This window comes from Pinus tabuliformis, chromosome J (assembly GCF_031772625.1).
Source record: "Pinus tabuliformis cultivar Carrire ecotype Pingquan chromosome J, CPIR1, whole genome shotgun sequence".
NCBI classification, from domain to species: domain Eukaryota; kingdom Viridiplantae; phylum Streptophyta; class Pinopsida; order Pinales; family Pinaceae; genus Pinus; species Pinus tabuliformis.
In genome coordinates this window covers 749403015-749423927 of record NC_142295.1, presented here as the reverse complement: position 1 = coordinate 749423927, position 20913 = coordinate 749403015, and the positions used below count along the sequence as shown (strand labels likewise).

The following is a 20913-nucleotide window of genomic DNA, read 5'->3' as shown; positions in this document are numbered from 1 at the left end:
AATTTCTTCATAAAAAACAATGCATGTGCATGCCTAGCTACCACCACCAAGATCATCCTCATGATCATCTTGACCATCCTCATTACTCTGATCCACATCATCACCAACACCGCAACTATCATCATCATCTCCTCCTTCACCACCATCATCCTCATCCTCATCCTCATCATCTCCGGATATATGTTGAACATAATTTGGATCATCGTCTTGGCAATCATTACCTATAGCATTCTGACAAAAAAAATCAATATTACATGTTAGTATTAATTACATAACACAACGCATGTTTTTGTTATACAATGTTAACCATAAAATGAGGTAAGATATAATATCTAATAGTACTAAACTAGCATTTGCAACATATGTTGCAAAGGAAACGCCGTAAGGCAATGGCATAAGAAATAATAGTATAGAAAAAAGAAGTCAAAATTTTATACAATGCATAAGAAATAATAACATAGAAGAAAAGTTGTGTGATTTCAAAATGGGTTTCTCTCCATCATAAAAAGAACTAAACACATGTAAGACTACCCTAGTGGATCTTAAGTGGCAAAGGAAAACCTTGAGAAACAACACTATACAGTGAGTAATGGGGCCTAGATTCTAGCACCAACATTTTGATCCCTCTTTGTGCAACCACAAACAGATGTTTCATGTTGGCCCAACTAAACAAATGAAAATATTTCATGTCTTCTTTTGAGTACTTAAGTAAAAACTACTTAAAATTGAACTCAAAATTTTACTCTCCACTCCTAAAGAGCATCTGACACAGTTCAGCTGGAAGCTGAAATCTTAATCTCTGCAGCTAAGTTGAACTTCTGTTCAAACATACAGAAGAATGCCCATGAAATGCTGGTCACTGTAGCTCAAACCATTCACAGCAGAGTTTTCAACCTTCAGCCACTAGTAGTGACAGGATAGAACTCTGAAACTTAGCATTGATAAAAGGGTTTTCAGGACTCTCCATAAGAACAAGAAGAAATCTCTCCACTCTTAGTAGATGATTTGTCAGATCTCAACATAGGTGGAATCAATTTGCAAGCATGCAGAGAAGAATCTGAACCGGCTGTGCTCTTCACTTCAGCATTATATGAAGAAACTTTCTTCTGCAATTGAAGATCATCATATGAGGGTCTTATCTTTGGAGCACTGGACGAGCATATTTTAGCCTTGGCAGACTCTGTAGAGTTCATGTAATTAGGCCTTCCCACACTCTCAAATGACGTCTGCAGAGTATTTCCATATTTTGGAGTACACAATCCCCTTGAGATTGTTGAGCTCTCATCAGATTAGATATCAGAGCTAGGCTTTGAAGATGATCTACCAATAGGATGACTGGAAACTGCTGAAGGTGGTTTTGCAGCAACATGAACACTAATTTTGTTTCTGCGAACTTTAACTTTGACTGGTTCATGAGATCTCCTCAGATTCTCTCCAGCATCATCATAGCTTTTGAGAGACTGAATTTTACAAGCATCCATTTGGTCTTGTTCCATGAGTCTAATCTCCCAAGGCTTTGCAGCCATCCAGCGTTCTAACCAGCTCCAACCCCAGCTATTTTTGTCTAGCTCAATTCTAGCATAATTCATGTTTGTTTTCGAATTGCTTCTCCATTGCTGAAAACAGATTCAACACCCATAAAAGTTACTAGTATATAAATTTCAAAATGTCAACCTGGCATCTACATCTAAGGTCTTGTGCAGAGGATTCTACCACAGCATTTAAAATCTGCCAGAAATAGAGTGTTCAATCAAGGACTTATACAAATGAATTTTCAAGTGACTTTTCTACATTGAACATAGTTATGTACCTGATGGGAGAGAGCATAAGCAATTGCTCTCTCACGTTTGATTGCACCCTCTTGTCTCATTTGCAGTTTTGCACGAACTTCTTCAAGGGTTCCTTGACTATCACACCACACCTCCTGAAACATGAGCATACAACTTATTGCCCAAAAAGATAGGTGGGGCATTGAGCATACAACATGTTCAACAAACCATGTACTTCAAATCTGCCCAAAAAACGCAGAAATAAGGTATCTTCTGGCAATGCTCGGATTCTTAAATATTGAGATTTTTAAGTTGCTGTTTGGCAAGAAGGAGGCATATTCTGATGAGAATTGATTTGCTGATTCTGAAATAATACGATGGCAGTTCTACACTTTACAACAATATTTCTCCTTAAATATTACCTCTGTTTACAAAGTTGTGGCCATAAATTTGTTTTTAACGAAGAAAGACCACTGCAGTAATATTTACAGGTCAGCCACTGAATTCTATACAAAAAGGGAACTGTACAGTGTTTCTTTTCTCTGCCATTTTTAGTTGCAGAAGCTCAGGGACCAAATTCAGTATCCACAGGTTTCTGGTCCATAACGTCGTGCTTACATATGGGGCACAACTTAGAGTGATTTAGCAACCACTCTGCCCCACAGTGGCTATGGAAACTGTGGGTGCATGGTAAAGAGATGATCTGGTGAATAAATCATCTCCTTAGGTTGTTAAGAACAATGATAGACATTGTATCCTAAATACAAGACATGAGAACCTGATAATAGATAAACCCTTACTCCATTTCATCTGTCAATCCCTGTTCAGACTTATTTCCATCAAAAGTTAATATTGGCATAGAGTTCACTATTGTGGCAGGAGCCACACATTTTACATTTTCCAGCTGAACAAGAGACTGTAAAAATCCCAAAAACAGACCCCAATATCAATAAGATTAAAATTTAATCTTAAATTGGAAATAGAAAGCCTGCTGAACTCTCTGAACCTTGCTACCACAAGTGTACACTCACTCCAACTAGTCTCTTAAAAATACACATTCCAATGAAAGCATAAATCATTTCATTATGTTGGTTCATCTGCCGATGGTACCAATATTTAATGTATATCCTTTTGTATGCAGAAATATTATCGGTTTTGAACATATATCGCAGGTTTCATGGCCTGATTTATTTCCCTATTCAACAAATTTCCAAACTACGCAAAATAGCTATCAAACAGAATCAGATACACAAGTCTAATGGCAACTCTGGCATGTATGTAAAAGCCCAAGGAACAGACCCTAATCATGTCTGTACAAGACTTCACTTATAGGAATGGCTGGGCATAGAAAGAGGTGAACCTTGTATCTGCTCAAAATCCATGACATCTGGACAGAACACCTTATTAATATTAAAAGGATTATTTTGAAGTATTTCATATCAAATACGGAATATAAACTTATGTCCCTCAACAAGCATTACCTAATATGGATCACCGTGATTGAACCTGACATCAGACCTGGCATCTTTTCAATTCAAGAATCAACGCTAAGGTTCTCAGAATTAAAAACCCAATGAAGCCAAATCCACTTAACGTTATAAAGTCATGCACGAATTTTTCTAACTTTGTGGCTATCCACTTAGGCATGTGGACTTCCTTTGTTATGTACTCGAATTTGAAAAAGAATTAAATATGCATAATGCACACCAAGCCCTCATAACGAAGCCTTCCACTCTCGCATTTGAAAGATGTATGAAACGCATTGAAGCGAATAAGACACATGGATCTTCTATCCAACGGATACAGAATCAACTAATAGAATATAGCACGCACCTAACACAAAATGGACCTACCTATACCTCTGTCAGGAAACTCTTGAACATGACAAAGCTGACAGGAATGTTTGGACATCCCCTGTAGAAGCACTGATGCATCAAACCCTGTAGAAGCACTGATGCATCAAACCTTTTGTTAGTTCTTTAGAAAGAAGTTCGTTTGCTGCCCTTGCTTCCCTGAGGACTTAGGACACACACTACTAAGGAACAAAATTTGTTGCCATTTGAAAGAAATTTTGATTTTGATTTTGAGCTTGAGCTAGCAAAGCTCATGGCTCAAGCCTCATATGCAATTCCATGCTTATTAGGCAACCCATATTCTCACGTACCTTAGGAGGTCCACACAAAGATATCTTCATGCTTATACTTGTTCCACAAGGGGGAAAGCTCTTCAATCCCCTAAGAGGGCGAGTGATTACTCCACTAATGCCATGAAAATTTATTTTCACCAATAATTATTAACAATAACGTGCATGGTACATCATAATACATTTTTCCTCCTGCAAAGTGCATAGACTTGAATCTTAGAAATATGTAAATATTACCAAAACAAGAATAAGGGGAAGACAAATGATAACAAAATCTGAAGACTAATATATCTCCTTTCAGGCAAATATCTAGTTATTAGAGGCATACCTCATATGACATGTGAATAGTGCCTTGGTTACTATATTCAATCCCCCCCGAGTATAAGGTCTCTTCTGGCAATGCTCAGATTCTTAAATATTGAGATTTTTAAGTTGCTGTTTGGCAGGAAGGACGCATATTCTGATGAGAATAGATTTGCTGATTCTGAATAAATACGATGGCAGTTCTACACTTTACAACAATATTTCTCCTTAAATATTACATCTGTTTACAAAGTTGTGGCCATAAATTTGTTTTTAACGAAGAAAGACCACTGCAGTAATATTTACAAATCAGCCACTGAATTCTATACAAAAATGGAACTGTACAGTGTTTCTTTTCTCTGCCATTTTTAGTTGCAGAAGCTCAGGGAACAAATTCAGTATCCACAGGTTTCTCGTCCATAACGTCGTGCTTACATATGGGGCACAGCTTAGAGTGATTTAGCAACCACTCTGCCCCACAGTGGCTATGGAAATTGTGGGTGCATATTAAGGAGATGATCTGGTCACCAAATTCATATTCAAACTGGCATATTGCACATTTCCTACACAACGTCCCAAAACATAGATTATCAAAATCACAGAAAATAAATCATCTCCTTAGGTTGTTAAGAACAATGATAGACATTGTATCCTAAATACAAGACATGAGAACCTGATAATAGATAAACCCTTACTCCATTTCATTCCCTGTTCAGACTTATTTCCATCAAAAGTTAATATTGGCATAGAGTTCACTATTGTGGCAGGAGCCACACATTTTACATTTTCCAGCTGAACAAGAGACAGTAAAAATCCCAACAAAAGACCCCAATATCAGGAAGATTAAAATTTAATCTCAAATTGGAAACAGAAAGCCTGCTGAACTCTCTGAACCTTGCTACCACAAGTGTACACTCACTCCAGCTAGTCTCTTAAAAATACACATTCCAATGAAAGCATAAATCACTTCATTATGTTGGTTCATCTGCCGATGGTGCCAATATTTAATGTATATCCTTCTGTATGCAGAAATATTATCGGTTTTGAACATATATCGCCCAGGTTTGATGGCCTGCTTTATTTCCCTATTCAACAAATTTCCAAACTACGCAAACTAACTATCAAACAGAATCAGATACACAAGTCTAATGGCAACTCTGGCACGTATGTAAAAGACCAAGGAACAGACCCTAATCATGTCTGTACAAGACTTCACTTATAGTAAAGGTTGGGCATAGAAAGAGGTGAACCTTGTATCTGCTCAAAATCCAAGAGGGCGAGTGATTACTCCACTAATGCCATGAAAATTTATTTTCACCAATAATTATTAACAATAACGTGCATAGTACAGCATAATACATTTTTCCTCCTGCAAAGTGCAGAGACTTGAATCTTAGAAATATGTAAATATTACCAAAACAAGAATAAGGGGAAGACAAACGATAACAAAATCTGAAGACTAATATATCTCCTTTCAGGCAAGGGAAAGCAACTGGTAAGAAAAACCGAGATCGTTTCAGACCTCTGATAAAGAAGTATCTATATGAGGTATGATCTAGTCCACTGCACAAGGGTCGTGAAAAGCAATATGGCCAGGAAAAGTCTACAGAAAGGGAAGCTACTTTTCTTCATGAGTAGTCCTGGTTTGGTGTCTGAGCACAAATCAGAACAGGGGCCTGAAGCGTTTGTGCAGGAAATTTTCATGATAAGAGCAAACACGATGATGATTAGGATTTGCTTGTGGTTTCGTATATATCTTAAACTACAGTTGACATATGGTAATCCGACACTCACAGGATTCGGCACTCCGACCTATTGTGTGGGTAGAGTAAGCTACTAAACCATAGAGGCCAGAGTGTAAAAATACCTCAGATTCCCACAGTTTGTTTTGGCGAATTTAATGTTCATCAATCATTTTCAGCTAAGCCTTCAGTCGACATCCGAACACGGCGAGCTCTTATTAACAATAACGTGCATAGTACAGCATAATACATTTTTCCTCCTACAAAGTGCAAAGACTTGAATCTTAGAAATATGTAAATATTACCAAAACAAGAATTAAGGGGAAGACAAATGATAACAAAATCTGAAGACTAATATATCTCCTTTCAGGCAAGGGAAAGCAACTGGTAAGAAAAACCGAGATCGTTTCAGACCTCTGATAAAGAAGTATCTACCACAAGGGTCGTGAAAAGCAATATGGCCAGGAAAAGTCTACAGAAAGGGCAGCTACTTTTCTTCATGAGTAGTCCTGGTTTGGTGTCTGAGCACAAATCAGAACAGTGGCCTGAAGCATTTGTGAAGGAAATTTTCATGATAAGAGTAAACACGATGATGATTAGGATTTGCTTGTGGTTTCGTATATATCTTAAACTACAGTTGACATATGGTAATCCGACACTCACAGGATTCGGCGTATGAGGCCGAGAAGAAAATAGAGAACGATCCAGAAAATACCATAAAATTCATCATGGATCTGCATTATTTTCTCGATATGTTTTGGATGGAAATCATAAAAGCAGTCAGAGTCCAGACAAATCTTGAGCCATTTATCAGAAATGGGCTTGGAGCAGTGGATATTCGCCCGGGAGCCTCTTATGCGCAAAATCACACATCATCAAACATCAAGCAATTTTCAAAAACCTAGTTTCACAAACTATACTTGGACATCACAAAATACACATTGCACTACAACTATGCTCTGATATTATCAACACCTCCAACTGATTCGGAATATAGCATAACCATTCTGAATCACAAAAGCAACCTCTAAATGAAACTCCTCTGCTTGCTTCTAATTGGAGACATAAAGATGGATCAAGTTTAAGGAACAACATGAGATACCTTCATTTTGTTTATCCAATATGCTAGAGAAGTTTCTGTATTTCAAAACCCAAAGAAACCATACTCTTTATTCTTATTCATGCTATGTACCAATTCCCGGGCAAGATTTAATATCGAATCTGCAAGCCACCAATTTCCCATTTCCTCAAATTTTGTTGGGCACAGCTTATTTTCTTTGACAATTGCATCTCAGACTGGACCTTTGTCTTTCATAGCCTCAGCCAGACTAAAGCCTTCACCTTTGTATGGTAATGGCTCCAGATCAAATTTTTCTGCTATGATTCCCCACAGGTGTTTCCATTTAGACACATCTCCATTACGACAATTAAAAGCCTGGTTCTGGGCATAAGGGTCTGTGGCAGCCCAAATTTCTTGCTCCGCAATCAAATCTGCATCAGATATATCCATAAACTGTTCCCATGTAATTCTGGATCATTAAACAGGGAAGAAACTCAGGCTTCTGTTGACAGTCGAAGAACTATTTCCACCTCCGGATTGCTTTATTCTAATGACATTGATTCCACCCCCCTGAGAATCAAGGAAAATGCCTACTAAGGAAATTTGAGTTTCTTATTCAGGTATGGTATCTTGAGCATCTTTCTAAAATATTTCATAGTCAAGAGGACTGGATTCTTCCCTTGCAAAGAGACTTTGATAGTTCTAGCCTTGGGGTCAAAATTATAACCAAAATTATGTAAAGTCAATCTAAATATTTCTTCAATTTTTTTTTATAAAAATAAAAAGAGAAAGCATTTAAAAGTGAATAGCGAAAAGTAAGTTTTAAAAACCAATACCCACTTAAAAGCAAAATCCAATTTTAATGTTAAAACTAACAAAACTGAGTTTTAAAAAACAATACCCACTTTAAAAGCAAAAGCCAATTTTAATGTTAAACCTCAGAAATCATTGCAATTTTAATAGGAGTGTAGGGGAGTGGTTGTGGGAACTTTTTGTTAACTTCCTCAACACTTTGGCTTAATTTCATGCTATGACATGTTTGAAGATCTTGAACAACAAGCTAAGTTTTCGAATCATCGCGAAGATCTTTGAACAGTGGGCTGAGTTGATATTTTGAAAGTAGAGAATCCAAAGATTGAAATTGGTGAAACCATCCCTGCGTTTGATCAGAATTTATATTTACATAATCAACTGGGTATTATCTACTAAATCATTAAAGTTGCAGAGAAGTACTATGAATGTCTACATTGGATCATAAAATAGGGAAGAAACTCAGGCTTCTGTTTACAGTCAAAGAACTCAGGCAGAATTTATGTTTACATAATCATCTGGGTTTGATCTACAACATCATTAAAGTTGCAGAGAAGTACCATGAATGTCTACATTGGATCATTAAACAGGGAAGAAACTCAGGCTTCTGTTGACAGTCGAAGAACTATTTCCACCTCCGGATTGCTTTATTCTATGGTAAAACTAAAAGTAATAATATTTAAAACAGAAGCTGGTGATCAACCATATGGTGTAACAGGAAGACCAAAACCATGGTTTTTCCATTTAATTCGTTTTCAAGAGACAAAGAGTAAATAAGTTGAGCTGCAGCCAAAACTAATAATGGCTGTTATACAATATTGTGACAGGCATTCAATGATACTGCTACTGCAACTTGGTGCCCCAATTAACAGGGTGGGGACATCACAATCCCTCAGCCTGAACTTGCTTTAGTCGTTAAATATTTACAGCATGCACCACTTATAAAGATCGGAATGATATACACACCCAATGCTGTAACATTGATATTGTTGATACTCCATTTTTAACACCAAAACTAAATTGTAGGAAATCCTAGGATGGAGTTCCAGCTCTTTATTTGAGTCCATTGCAAAATCACACATCATCAAACATCAAGCAATTTTCAAAAACCTAGTTTCACAAACTATACTTGGACATCACAAAATACACATTGCACTACAACTATGCTCTGATATTATCAACACCTCCAACTGATTCGAAATATAGCATAACCATTCTGAATCACAAAAGCAACCTCTAAATGAAACTCCTCTGCTTGGTTCTAATTGGAGACATAAAGATGGATCAAGTTTAAGGAACAACATGAAATACCTTCATTTTGTCTATCCAATATGCCAGAGAAGTTTCTGTATTTCAAAACCCAAAGAAACCATACTCTTTATTCAGATTCATGCTATGTACCAATTCCCAGGGCAAGATTTAATATCGAATCAGCAAGCCACCAATTTCCCATTTCCTCAAATTTTGTTGGGCGCAGCTTATTTTCTCTGGCAATTGCATCTCAGACTGGACCTTTGTCTTTCATAGCCTCAGCCAGACTAAAGCCTTCACCTTTGTATGGTAATGGCTCCAGATCAAATTTTTCTGCTATGATTCCCCACAGGTGTTTCCATTTAGACACATCTCCATTACTACAATTAAAAGCCTGGTTCTTGGCATAAGGGTCTGTGGCAGCCCAAATTTCTTGCTCTGCAATCAAATCTGCATCAGATATATCCATAAACTGTTCCCATGTAATTCTGGATCATTAAACAAGGAAGAAACTCAGGCTTCTGTTGACAGTCGAAGAACTATTTCCACCTCCGGATTGCTTTATTCTAATGACATTGATTCCACCCCCCTGAGAATCAAGGAAAATGCCTACTAAGGAAATTTGAGTTTCTTATTCATGTATGGTATCTTGAGCATCTTTCTAAAATATTTCATAGTCAAGAGGACTGGATTCTTCCCTTGCAAAGAGACTTTGATAGTTCTAGCCTTGGGGTCAAAATTATAACCAAAATTTTGTAAAGTTAATCTAAATATTTCTTCAATTTTTTTTATAAAAATAAAAAGAGAAAGCATTTAAAAGTGAATAGCGAAAAGTAAGTTTTAAAAACCAATACCCACTTAAAAGAAAAATCCAATTTTAATGTTAAACCTAACAAAACTAAGTTTTAAAAAACAATACCCACTTTAAAAGCAAAAGCCAATTTTAATGTTAAACCTCAGAAATTATTGCAATTTTAATAGGAGTGTAGGGGAGTGGTCGTGGGAACTTTTTGTTAACTTCCTCAACACTTTGGCTTAATTTCATGCTATAACATGTTTGAAGATCTTGAACAATAAGCTAAGTTTTCGAATCATCGCGAAGATCTTTGAACAGTGGGATGAGTTGATATTTTGAAAGTAGAGAATCCAAAGATTGAAATTGGTGAAACTATCCCTGCGTTTGATCAGAATTTATATTTGCATAATCAACTGGGTGTTATCTACTAAATCATTAAAGTTGCAGAGAAGTACTATGAATGTCTACATTGGATCATAAAATAGGGAAAAAACTCAGGCTTCTATTTACAGTCAAAGAACTCAAGCAGAATTTATGTTTACATAATCATCTGGGTTTGATCTACAACATCATTAAAGTTGCAGAGAAGTACCATGAATGTCTACATTGGATCATTAAACAGGGAAGAAACTCAGGCTTCTGTTGACACTCGAAGAACTATTTCCACCTCCAGATTGCTTTATTCTATGGTAAAACTAAAAGTAATAATATTCAAAACAGAAGCTGGTGATCAACCATATGGTTTAACAGGAAGACCAAAACCATGGTTTTTCCATTTAATTCGTTTTCAAGATACAAAGAGAAAATAAGCTGAGCTGCAGACAAAACTAATAATGGCTGTTATACAATATTGTGACAGGCATTCAATGATACTGCTACTGCAACTTGGTGCCCCAATTAACAGGGTGGGGACATCACAATCCCTCAGCCTGAACTTGCTTTAGTCGTTAAATATTTACAGCATGCACCACTTATAAAGATCGGAATGATATACACACCCGATGCTGTAACATTGAGATTGTTGATACTCCATTTTTAACACCAAAACTAAATTGTAGGAAATCCTAGGATGGAGTTCCAGCTCTTTATTTGAGTCCATTGCAAAATCACACATCATCAAACATCAAGCAATTTTCAAAAACCTAGTTTCACAAACTATACTTGGACATCACAAAATACACATTGCACTACAACTATGCTCTGATATTATCAACACCTCCAACTGATTCAGAATATAACATAACCATTTTGAATCACAAAAGCAACCTCTAAATGATATTCCTCTGCTTGGTTCTAATTGGAGACATAAAGATGGATCAAGTTTAAGGAACAACATGAGATTCCTTCATTTTTTCTATCCAATATGCCAGAGAAGTTTCTGTATTTTGAAACCCAAAGAAACCATACTCTTTATTCTTATTCATGCTATGTACCAATTCCCGGGCAAGATTTAATATCGAATCTGCAAGCCACCAATTTCCCATTTCCTCAAATTTTGTTGGGCACAGCTTATTTTCTCTGACAATTGCATCTCAGACTGGACCTTTGTCTTTCATAGCCTCAGCCAGACTAAAGCCTTCACCTTTGTATGGTAATGGCTCCAGAACAAATTTTTCTGCTATGATTCCCCACAGGTGTTTCCATTTAGACACATCTCCATTACTACAATTAAAATCCTGGTTCTTGGCATAAGGGTCTGTGGCAGCCCAAATTTCTTGCTCTGCAATCAAATCTGCATCAGATATATCCATAAACTGTTCCCATGTAATTGTGTTTCCTGGGTATTTGAAAGGCAGCCCTTCCTGTTTGCAAATGGCAGCATAAACACAGAGTGTACATACAACATTCATTAAGCTCAAAGGAGAGAAGCCAAATATGATTGAGGGACGGTGAATAGACCATGTTAATCCCTCTTTCTTCTTGGCATCCTCAAAAACAATATCCTCCAGAGTGTAATAAAAATTGGGCACAGGTAACCTAGGAAGCTCTTCATGACAAGGTGCCTCTTTCGGCTGAAAAGAGTGATTCCTGGCCACTGTATCAGATGGACCCAAGTAGTGTTTTGCCCCAGTCTGAAGACAGATGTGCTGTAAATTCTCTGCATTGAGCAGCAGTGCATCTAAGATGTGTTGTAAATTCTCTGCATTGGGCAGCAGTGCATCTAACACATTACTCAACATTTTTCCATTGTCCTCACAGTGCTGCTCCTCTGTTTCCCTGCTCACCCAAACAACCCAGAAGAGATGGGTTACATCCTTCAATGGTGAAATCTTTTCTAAAGTCAGTTCTCTATCCAGAACATCGCATTGAATGTATTGTACTGGAGTATCTGGTGAACAACCAAGATCAAGCGCTATGGCAGCTCTCTGACCTCCTCTCCTTGTCTTCAGTAATCCCCTGCAGCAGACGTGCCTCGATGTTATTGGATTCAAGTTCACTAGCTTCCCCTGATTTTTCCATGTCTATTAGGATTTCCATATTCTGAAACTTGAGCTGCTGAATTATGCCCAGATTCCCTTGAATTACAATGAAACCAAAGCTGTTGAATTATGCCTTAGTTCCCTTGAATTAAAATGAAACCAAAGCTGCTGAATTATGCCTCAATTCTCTTGAATTACAATGAAACCAACATGGCCCATCCAATATGAATCAAGGCGTACATTCCCATTAAAAGCAGATGGAAGAAGGCTCTAGATAATCAGCTACAACCACAGTTCACCGGCCCATCCAGTATGAATCAAGGCCTACATTCCCATTAAAAGCAGATGGAAGAAGGCTCTAGATAATCAGCTACAACCACAGTTCACACCAAGGGAGAATAGAAGATGTCACATAGTTAACAGTGACCATATATCACTTCGAATTTTTATTGATATTTTCTGAAAAAAAGAATTAATTAAACTTTTTTGGATGCAAAGAGAATGAAAAACACTAAAACTAATTGAATTGTTATTGATGTGATGTGGAAAAAAAAAATTGCAATATTCAAATGCTCTCTCTACTGTACAGACCTAAAAAATCGCAATATGCAAATGCTCTCTCTACTCTATTGTACATACCTAGCAGTCTGCCCTCTTTACTCAATATTTCTTCTGCTCTCTCTGCTGTACAGACCAAAAAAATCGCAATATACAAATGCTCTCTCTACTGTACAGACCGAATAGCAGTTTGCTCTCTTTACTCCATATACATATTTTTTTCTGATAAATCAGATTAATATAAAGGAAAAGAATTAGATTAATACAAAGGAATTTGAGTTTCATATCAGATTTAAAACTTAAGGTTTGTATTACCCAATGTCTAAATATCATATCAATATTGATGGAGCTGATTTTCCACATCTATTTCTAATGATCTAATGATCTACCCGACGGTGAAGCCACCCAAACCTATGCAAATATATGTACCACTTGTATATGGCTTCAAACTGCACCAAATTGCAAGGTAGCTGGTATTCTTGGCTATTGAAAGATTGACGCAAGTAAAATTCCTTCTGTGTTAAATTATTAGAATTTACTACAGGCATATGGGATTTTGATGGCTGGAATTGATCCCAAGTTTGATGTTAAATGACATCAATCTATTCACTTTAAGAAGTCCCTTTTGAAGTCAACTTAATGGCTGCTTAGCTCTTTATTTTTAGGAAATCCCTTTTGAGGTCAACTTAATGGCGGATTAGCTCTTTATTTTTATCATGAGCCAATTCTTATTTAAGTTCTAGCAGCTCAATTCTGATCAATGTGTCTACGTTCAGAGCATTCATTCATATTGACTGCCAGTACTGTTGCAGATCCCATGATCTCTTCTTTGGGTCTGATCTATCTCTCCAGAAGAGCTTGAGGGTGACATTTTACCAACTCCTCCACATCATCAATCTTGTAATAAGATTTAGTGGATGAACTGGCAGCAGCTTCTCTCATTTCCTTCGCTGCCATTGATATCAAACACTATAATTGACACAGATATATATACGGTTAACGAGGGAAGCATCGAGGAATCCAGAGTGGACATGTGTCATTTATTAAGTGATGTGTCACTCATTAAGTGCAATGACAAGAAGAACAAAGCAAAAAAGACTCAAATGGAAGAAGGCTGTGGCCATTTCCTTCAAAGCCCTCAAGGCTACAGTACCAGAAACTCAAAGAAAAAGAACCCATAATGATTAATGCAGAAGAAAGCCCTCTTCTAGCTTAGCAAACTCCAACAGGCCCCGGAAGGGCAAACAAAACAAGTTTTTTTTCAAAATAGGTACAGAAACCAACCTAGAGCGACAGGGGTTGGCAATTTGGCAAGTTCTCCTCCTTCGCTGGTAAGGTCTGCCACTATGATGTCGCTCAGCCTGCAAGCGGAAATTACATTGGTTAAATTAATTTCCTTCATAAACCAACTGAGAGAAATTGAAACAAATAAAGAAAACCCTTAACACCAGAGGGAACAACACATCAGTACTATCATTACTGAGACAATCCATCTTTTATCTGGAACAAAATCATACATATCTTGATGAGAGAACACATTCTTGCAGTCTACAAAATCGATTGAAATGTCTGGTTTTGTTTCAAGAATAGAATCAGTTATACCTGAACAAGGGAACATATCCCACTGCCTCCCTGACCCGTGCACTTTCCTTTTCTCCTGCCACCAATAGCTTCAATAACTTCAATCTAACGATGATCTGGTATTGCTGGCCCTTTTTCGTTCCCATCGCGTCCTTTTCTGTTTTTGGTAATCCTCCCAAGTCCCCTCCTTTCACCTTTTTTCCTATTCCAAATCAGGGTTTTCCCAGAGCGAATGTTCTATGGTCAGCATATTGAAGATGGAGGAGATCCATAGGTTCCAGCGCTGGCCCTTTTTCGTTCCCACCGCGTTTTTTCTGGTTATCCTCCCAATTCCCCTCCTTTCCCTTTTTTCCTATTCGAAACCGAGGTTTTCTGGAGCGAATCGGAGTTTCCTGCCGCGAATGATCTACGAAGTTTTCTGGAGCGAATCGGGGTTTTCGTGTGCGAATGATCTATGATCAGCACATCAAACATGGGAGTGAGATCAATAGGTTCCAGCACTGGCTTTTTTTTCATTCCCACCGCCTTTTTTTCGGGTTATCCTCCCAATTCCCCTCCTTCCGCTTTCTTTCCTATTCGAAATCGGGGTTTTCTGGAGTGAACGGTCTGGTCAGCCCATTGAACATGGAAATGAGGGGCAGATCGGGGTTTTCTGGATTGAACGCTCTGGTCAGGCCATTGAACATGGAAATGAGGGGCAGATCGGGGTTTTCTGGAGTGAATGGTCTGGTCAGCCCATTGAACATGGAAATGAGGGCCATAGGTTCCAGTGTAGTTACGACAAGCCAAAAAACAAAAGTCATTGTTATTGCCATCTATTGAAATTACAATAATAATATGTGATAAATACATATATATATATATATATATCATTATCTCCAAATAACAATTACACATGAAATAAAGAAATCAAATAATTAAATATATATATATATATATATATATATATATATATATATATATATATATATATATTCATCATCTCTAATTTTTTTTTAAAGAACTATTAACTTAACAACTAATTTTAAAATTCTTTTATATTTATTTTTTAAAGAACTATTAACTTAACAACTAATTTTATAATTCTTTTTATATTTATATATATACATATAATATATATATATTTATAATTAGTTAGTTATACTTCTATAACTAGTTAATTATACGTTTTTTCTAATATTTATATTTTCTATGTATTTATTAAATAGTTAATGTTTTTAGCTATCTATTAACTCAACAACCAATTAAATTAAAATTACTTTATACATATAATTTATATATTTATTTAAAGGTAAGGTCCCTTATTAAAACTAACTTCCATTTAATTTATTAAATAATTATTATTATTATTATTTTTTTTATTTATTATTATTATTTTTTTTTATCTTGGTCCCAAGTCAAATTTAACTATTGATCTAGTTAGCTGTTGGAGGCTCTGCTCAAACTATTTAACATGCAAAGTTGGATCTGATTCTTCAACTTGTCCTGACGATGAACCACACTGGTTGGTTTGAAACGCCTAAACAAATGATATATCTTGTGATTTACGCTGGAAAAATTTCTCGTAAACTACACATTAAGAAAGTTTGTGCACTCCTATATGGATAAACATGCTTATTATCTTTCATGAGTTTCATCAAATATTTAACATATTATTCATCAACTTTATTTAGATATTCATCATCTCCAATTAACAAATATACATTAAGCAAGTTCATGCACTGTTATATCGATAACATGCTTATTATTTTTCATGAGTTTCATTAAAGATTTAACATATTATTCATCAACTTTGGATTTGGCGAGGATGAATTCTAGTATATTACCAAGTGTGTTTTTTTCAATTGTAGTTCTTACTTTCATGATTAATTTGGTTGTAATTTTTACTTCCACGATTAATTTAGTCTAAGTTCTCTAGGTAGTCATTAATGATCTATTCAGTGCTATGTGGGGGTTTTACTTTTCAACAAATATGAAGTATCTATGTTACATTGGGACCTAGTGACCTTGTTGGAAAACCCTAGCAAACATCTTTGAAACCATTTACTAGCACTAGTTGAACTTGAGATTTCTCAAAAACTAAAAGGAACAAATAAGGGTTGCTTTGCCAATCCACTCATAACCTAATCCACTTTGGTGATTGTCAGCCTTTACGAGGTATGTGGTCGCTTGATATTTACAAGGTTTTACATGGTATGAAATGTTCCTCTATATGATACAATGATATATTATATCTCATTCTAAATGTCACTAAAAATTCATACTAACTTAATGACAATATCTACTTAGGTGGGTGACCTCTAAAGAGATCCATGAGTCTGAAGTGCCAAGATGGAAGAAAGAAATCACAGAAATTGTATGTGTATTTGAAAAGGAGCTCCCTACAAGTTTCATGGACCTACAGGTCCATTTACTTATACATCTAGTTGATGACATTGAAATGGCAGGTATCATTTCAACAAGATGGATGTTTTTCTTTGAGAGATACATGAAAACCCTAAAAAGATATGTCCGACAGAAGGCACATCCAGAGGGTTGCATGGCTGAAGGGTATGTACTAAATGAAGCATTTTTCTTCCTATGTGAATTCCTTGGTAAAGATTTTGAAGATGGTGCACAATTTTGGGATCAAGAACGTGCATCTGATATTATAGATGGAGAAAAGCCTCAAACTAATGGTGTTCAAGAAGTAATTGGTATGGAAAATATTCATTATTATAGTTATTTTAGAATCATTTACTATATCATTTTGGGCTTCCCGAATTGAAAGAATAATATTTTAAGTTTGAATTATACATGTTGATTTTTAATAGGTGTTGATGAAAGTATTGTGCTCAACAAATTTGTCCTCTACCAAATGGAATTCATGAATAAATGGATTGATATGTATGATATAAAAAGGAAAGAAGTGTTAGAAGCAAGGAAACAATTTAAGATATCAAACCCAAGGAATACCCCACTTCCCACTAATATTTCCGGTCAATGGGGAAAAGAATGCACAATAGAATGGGTTTCTAAACAAATTCAAAACCAAATAGATGAGGAAGGAATAGATGCAAACATAATAGAAGATGAGATCAACATGTGCAAAGGATGTGAAAAAAAGGTAAATTTTGAATTATTACAAAATGTTGCTTGAATACATTAATCACATTGTTAACTATTTAACTATGCACAATCATATTTAATTTCACTCAAGTAAATGGCTTGTCACAGGTGAGGAAGTATCCTGCAATGTGGGCATACGGTCATCATTATCGTGTAGAAAGAGTAGATGCAAAAAGACGATCCTTCGATTGTGGGGTCATGGTTGATTTCAAGCAATCAAGTCGAGCAAGTTCAAAAGATAAAAATGTTATTGAAGGGAATCTTCAATACGTTGGAAAAATACAAGAAATTATTGAGTTAGATTACCGCTCTTTCAAATGTAGTATTTTTAAATGTAAATGGTATGAAGCATTTAACAGGACACGGAGACATGATATCCATAGTGGATTGTTTTTTATAGATTCATCAAAATACCTACCACTGGATAAGGAGCCCTATGTTCTACCAATTCATTGTGAGCATGTATTTTTTCACTAAAACAATATAAGAAATATAAGAAATAACGGTTGTATGTAATTTTGTAATTCATTTTTTATTGTGGATATATACATTCTCATTGATAATAAAATTTGATACCACTGGAGATCTAATATATTTATCTTCTTCACATGTAGGTTTTTTTCTATGAAGATATTTTGGATCCAAAATGGATATTTGTCATTCATTATGATCCAAGATTAAGGCATATATTCGAAGATGCCTCAATCAATACAGAGAAAAGTAATGATGACCAACCAAATATAGTTCAAGAATCGGGGAACATAGAACAAATTGGCATCAATGATGATGTTCAAGATGATGATGTTCAACCAGAGGACTGTGAACTAGATGATGGTGACAACATTCCTTTAGCAGTATGGACAAGCAGGGCTAGAGGTGTATTTTCACAAAATGATAAATTAGATGAGGCAATTCACCATGACAACCAACAATTTCCAAAGGCAAATGATCTTATAGAAGAAGGCAATATTGATGATATACAATATGAAGATCAAATTAATAGATCTGGTAACACTGATATTTTTTATGACGAAACAACTTTTATTGATACAGAATATGACGAAGGTGAAGATGAGGATGATCACAATATGACTTTAGCAAAATGGTTTAGGAAGAGTAATATTAATTTCTTGCAAGAACATATGAACATTGACAAGGAAGCATTGGAAGACATAGATGCAGATGATAACATAAATGAAGACTTCTAGATAATTTACAGGGTATGTCATTCATGTTTAAATAAGGACAATTATTATGTCCCATTTTGAAATGATTCATTGTTATTTGGTTGTAATAGTAATTTAATTACCATGTTTAGAACTCATAATCTAAATTGGTGTTTTGAATATTCTTATAGGTATACTCATTACTTGATGCAATTAATGTCATTAAAATGTATGTTAGTTAATATGGTTTGTTGGTTGGAAATAACAAGCTCAGTTAGTTAGATAAGAGTTACTATGGTTAGTTTCATCTATTAGTTGAAAATGGTTAGAAATAATATGAAGTTATGACTGAGACAAAATGAAAATAATTTATGTGTGTATAAATTGTCACATATTGTGAATATAGACAAATATAGCTTAACACACAAATATAACTTGTTAAGTTGAATTTATGGAATTAATTAACACAAATATATTAAACTACACTACAATAAAAATTCGAATTATTAAGGATATTTGGATGGGTAATGAAGGTGATTCAAATTTTCTACTGAGTTTATTCATTTTTGTGATCAATAATAACTTTCCCACACGCAGGTAATATTTTCCCCATATAGGGAATCCCTAATGGCATAGGGTCCCTATCATTGTATTGTTGTCATCGTTATCATCATTTAATCATCATCCTCTTTGCCATTGTCATCGTCATCATATTCACCATCGCCACCACTATCATAGGTCATTTTTGATGACGATTATCATCATATCTTCCTTGGTTTCTAATATATATATGTATATGATGATGATGAGAAAAAAAAAATCATTGGTCATAAAAGGTTACCATACTAGACTATCTTTAAAGGTAGATCAAATTATTTTTTTGCACACTTCCAAAACATATGGTTTCTATTCCAAGGTAGATCTTGAACACATTGATGAATGCAACTTTGTCTTGGATGTATCATCCAAGCATTCTGTATATTTACAAGTTCACTTGTCATTTTCATTGTTTTTTAAAATGTTAAATATTTTCACGCATGATATACTGAATAGTTAATGGACACTACAAATAGTTTCCAGTACGATTGATATTATTCTACTTATATGCTCTTTGTAACTGAACAAAATTATTAATTTTGTTTTGAAAATTAGACTTGTAGCACAAATAAAATGGTTGGGAATTATTTAATGACTATATCAATTCACAACTACTAACAATTGTTTTTGTTTTCTCCTTAAGTTTTGCAACCCAATTTGACTTAAATTTGCTTAACAGTGAAAAACCATTTTTCAATACTTCAGGTTTTACAAAATTCCTATAAACAACTATATCTACTTGGTAATCTAAAAAATATCAACAAATTCACAATCTCATATATTAGTCAGAAGAGGCCATCGTCAAAGTGAATCAAATACCAAGAATGATCTATGTCTGCTAAAACCTATAATCACATTGTTTCCTTAATAGCAACTAAAAACTTCTATACCCAGTTATTGAACTTTTGCAACCAATTATAAACCTTCAACAAGAAGTAGTTTTCTAACGAAATTATTGCCATATCTTCCTTGGTTTTACGAGGAAAAAGAAATAAAATTTCATTTGTTATCAAAGGTAAACCAAATTCATTATTTGCATACTTCCAAACCTAGGGTTTCGTATCCAAAGTAGATCCTAACCACATCAATGAAACAAACTTCGTTTTTATGTATCATCCAAACATTATGTACAATTACAGACTCACCTCTAATCCATTGTTTATAAAAATGTTGAATATTTTCATACATGATATACTGAACAGTTGGACAATGAAAATAGTTGTCATCGCTATTCTTCCATTTATATGCTTTTTGCAACTTATTTGAAAGAGCAATTTTGTCCCAACAATTATACTTGTAGCATAAAGAACATGGTTAATACATATGATTAGACCAAAAACTAGTTACTTCCAAAATTCAACCAAAAAAAATATTACTTCATAAAAATAGAATTAAAAACAAAAAATATAAAAACAAAAATTTCCCAAATTAAAAATAAATAAATGATAAACTTTTTTTACCAAAATTTAGTGATTTTTTTAGTGCTAATACTAACATCACCATTACAACAAGATATTTTTCTAGTGCTAATATTGCCATTAACACAAGATATAAGAGGGATATAATGCAAAAAGTTTAATAATAATATGTATGTAGAAGATGGTCTTCA

The 20913-nt window shown here is 35.1% G+C and overlaps 1 protein-coding gene, 1 long non-coding RNA gene and 1 pseudogene across 3 annotated transcripts; all 3 read right to left on the bottom strand.

Moving 5' to 3' along the window:
- Positions 1 to 479: 479 nt before the first annotated feature.
- On the bottom strand, positions 480 to 14246 carry LOC149228894 (protein IQ-DOMAIN 6-like). 2 transcript variants are annotated; one of them, XM_089375746.1, is made up of 3 exons: positions 14137 to 14246; positions 1811 to 1924; positions 480 to 1616 (listed from the first exon to the last, which is right to left on the bottom strand). In XM_089375746.1, exons 2-3 carry the CDS (start codon positions 1868 to 1870, stop codon positions 1290 to 1292), a joined length of 387 nt encoding a protein of 128 aa, XP_089231872.1. In that variant the 5' UTR covers positions 1871 to 1924; positions 14137 to 14246; the 3' UTR covers positions 480 to 1289. The 2 variants fall into 2 exon arrangements, with proteins under 2 accessions (XP_089231872.1, XP_089231871.1); XM_089375745.1 differs by lacking the exon at positions 14137 to 14246 and having other exon boundaries at positions 1811 to 2442.
- On the bottom strand, positions 3643 to 4911 carry LOC149228896 (uncharacterized). Its single transcript, XR_016247252.1, has 2 exons — positions 3934 to 4911; positions 3643 to 3694 (listed from the first exon to the last, which is right to left on the bottom strand). It is a non-coding gene; the product is annotated as an uncharacterized LOC149228896 (long non-coding RNA).
- LOC149228895 ((S)-8-oxocitronellyl enol synthase CYC2 pseudogene) lies at positions 11311 to 12590 on the bottom strand (annotated as a pseudogene).
- Positions 14247 to 20913: the final 6667 nt, after the last annotated feature.

Coding starts and splice junctions, on each gene's coding strand:
- LOC149228894 (XM_089375745.1), bottom strand. CDS start 1,972: ATGCCCCACCTATCTTTTTGGGCAATAAGTTGTATGCTCATGTTTCAG. Junction 1,617..1,810: donor CTTATGCTCTCTCCCATCAG/GTACATAACTAT, acceptor ATCTGTTTTCAG/CAATGGAGAAGCAATTCGAA.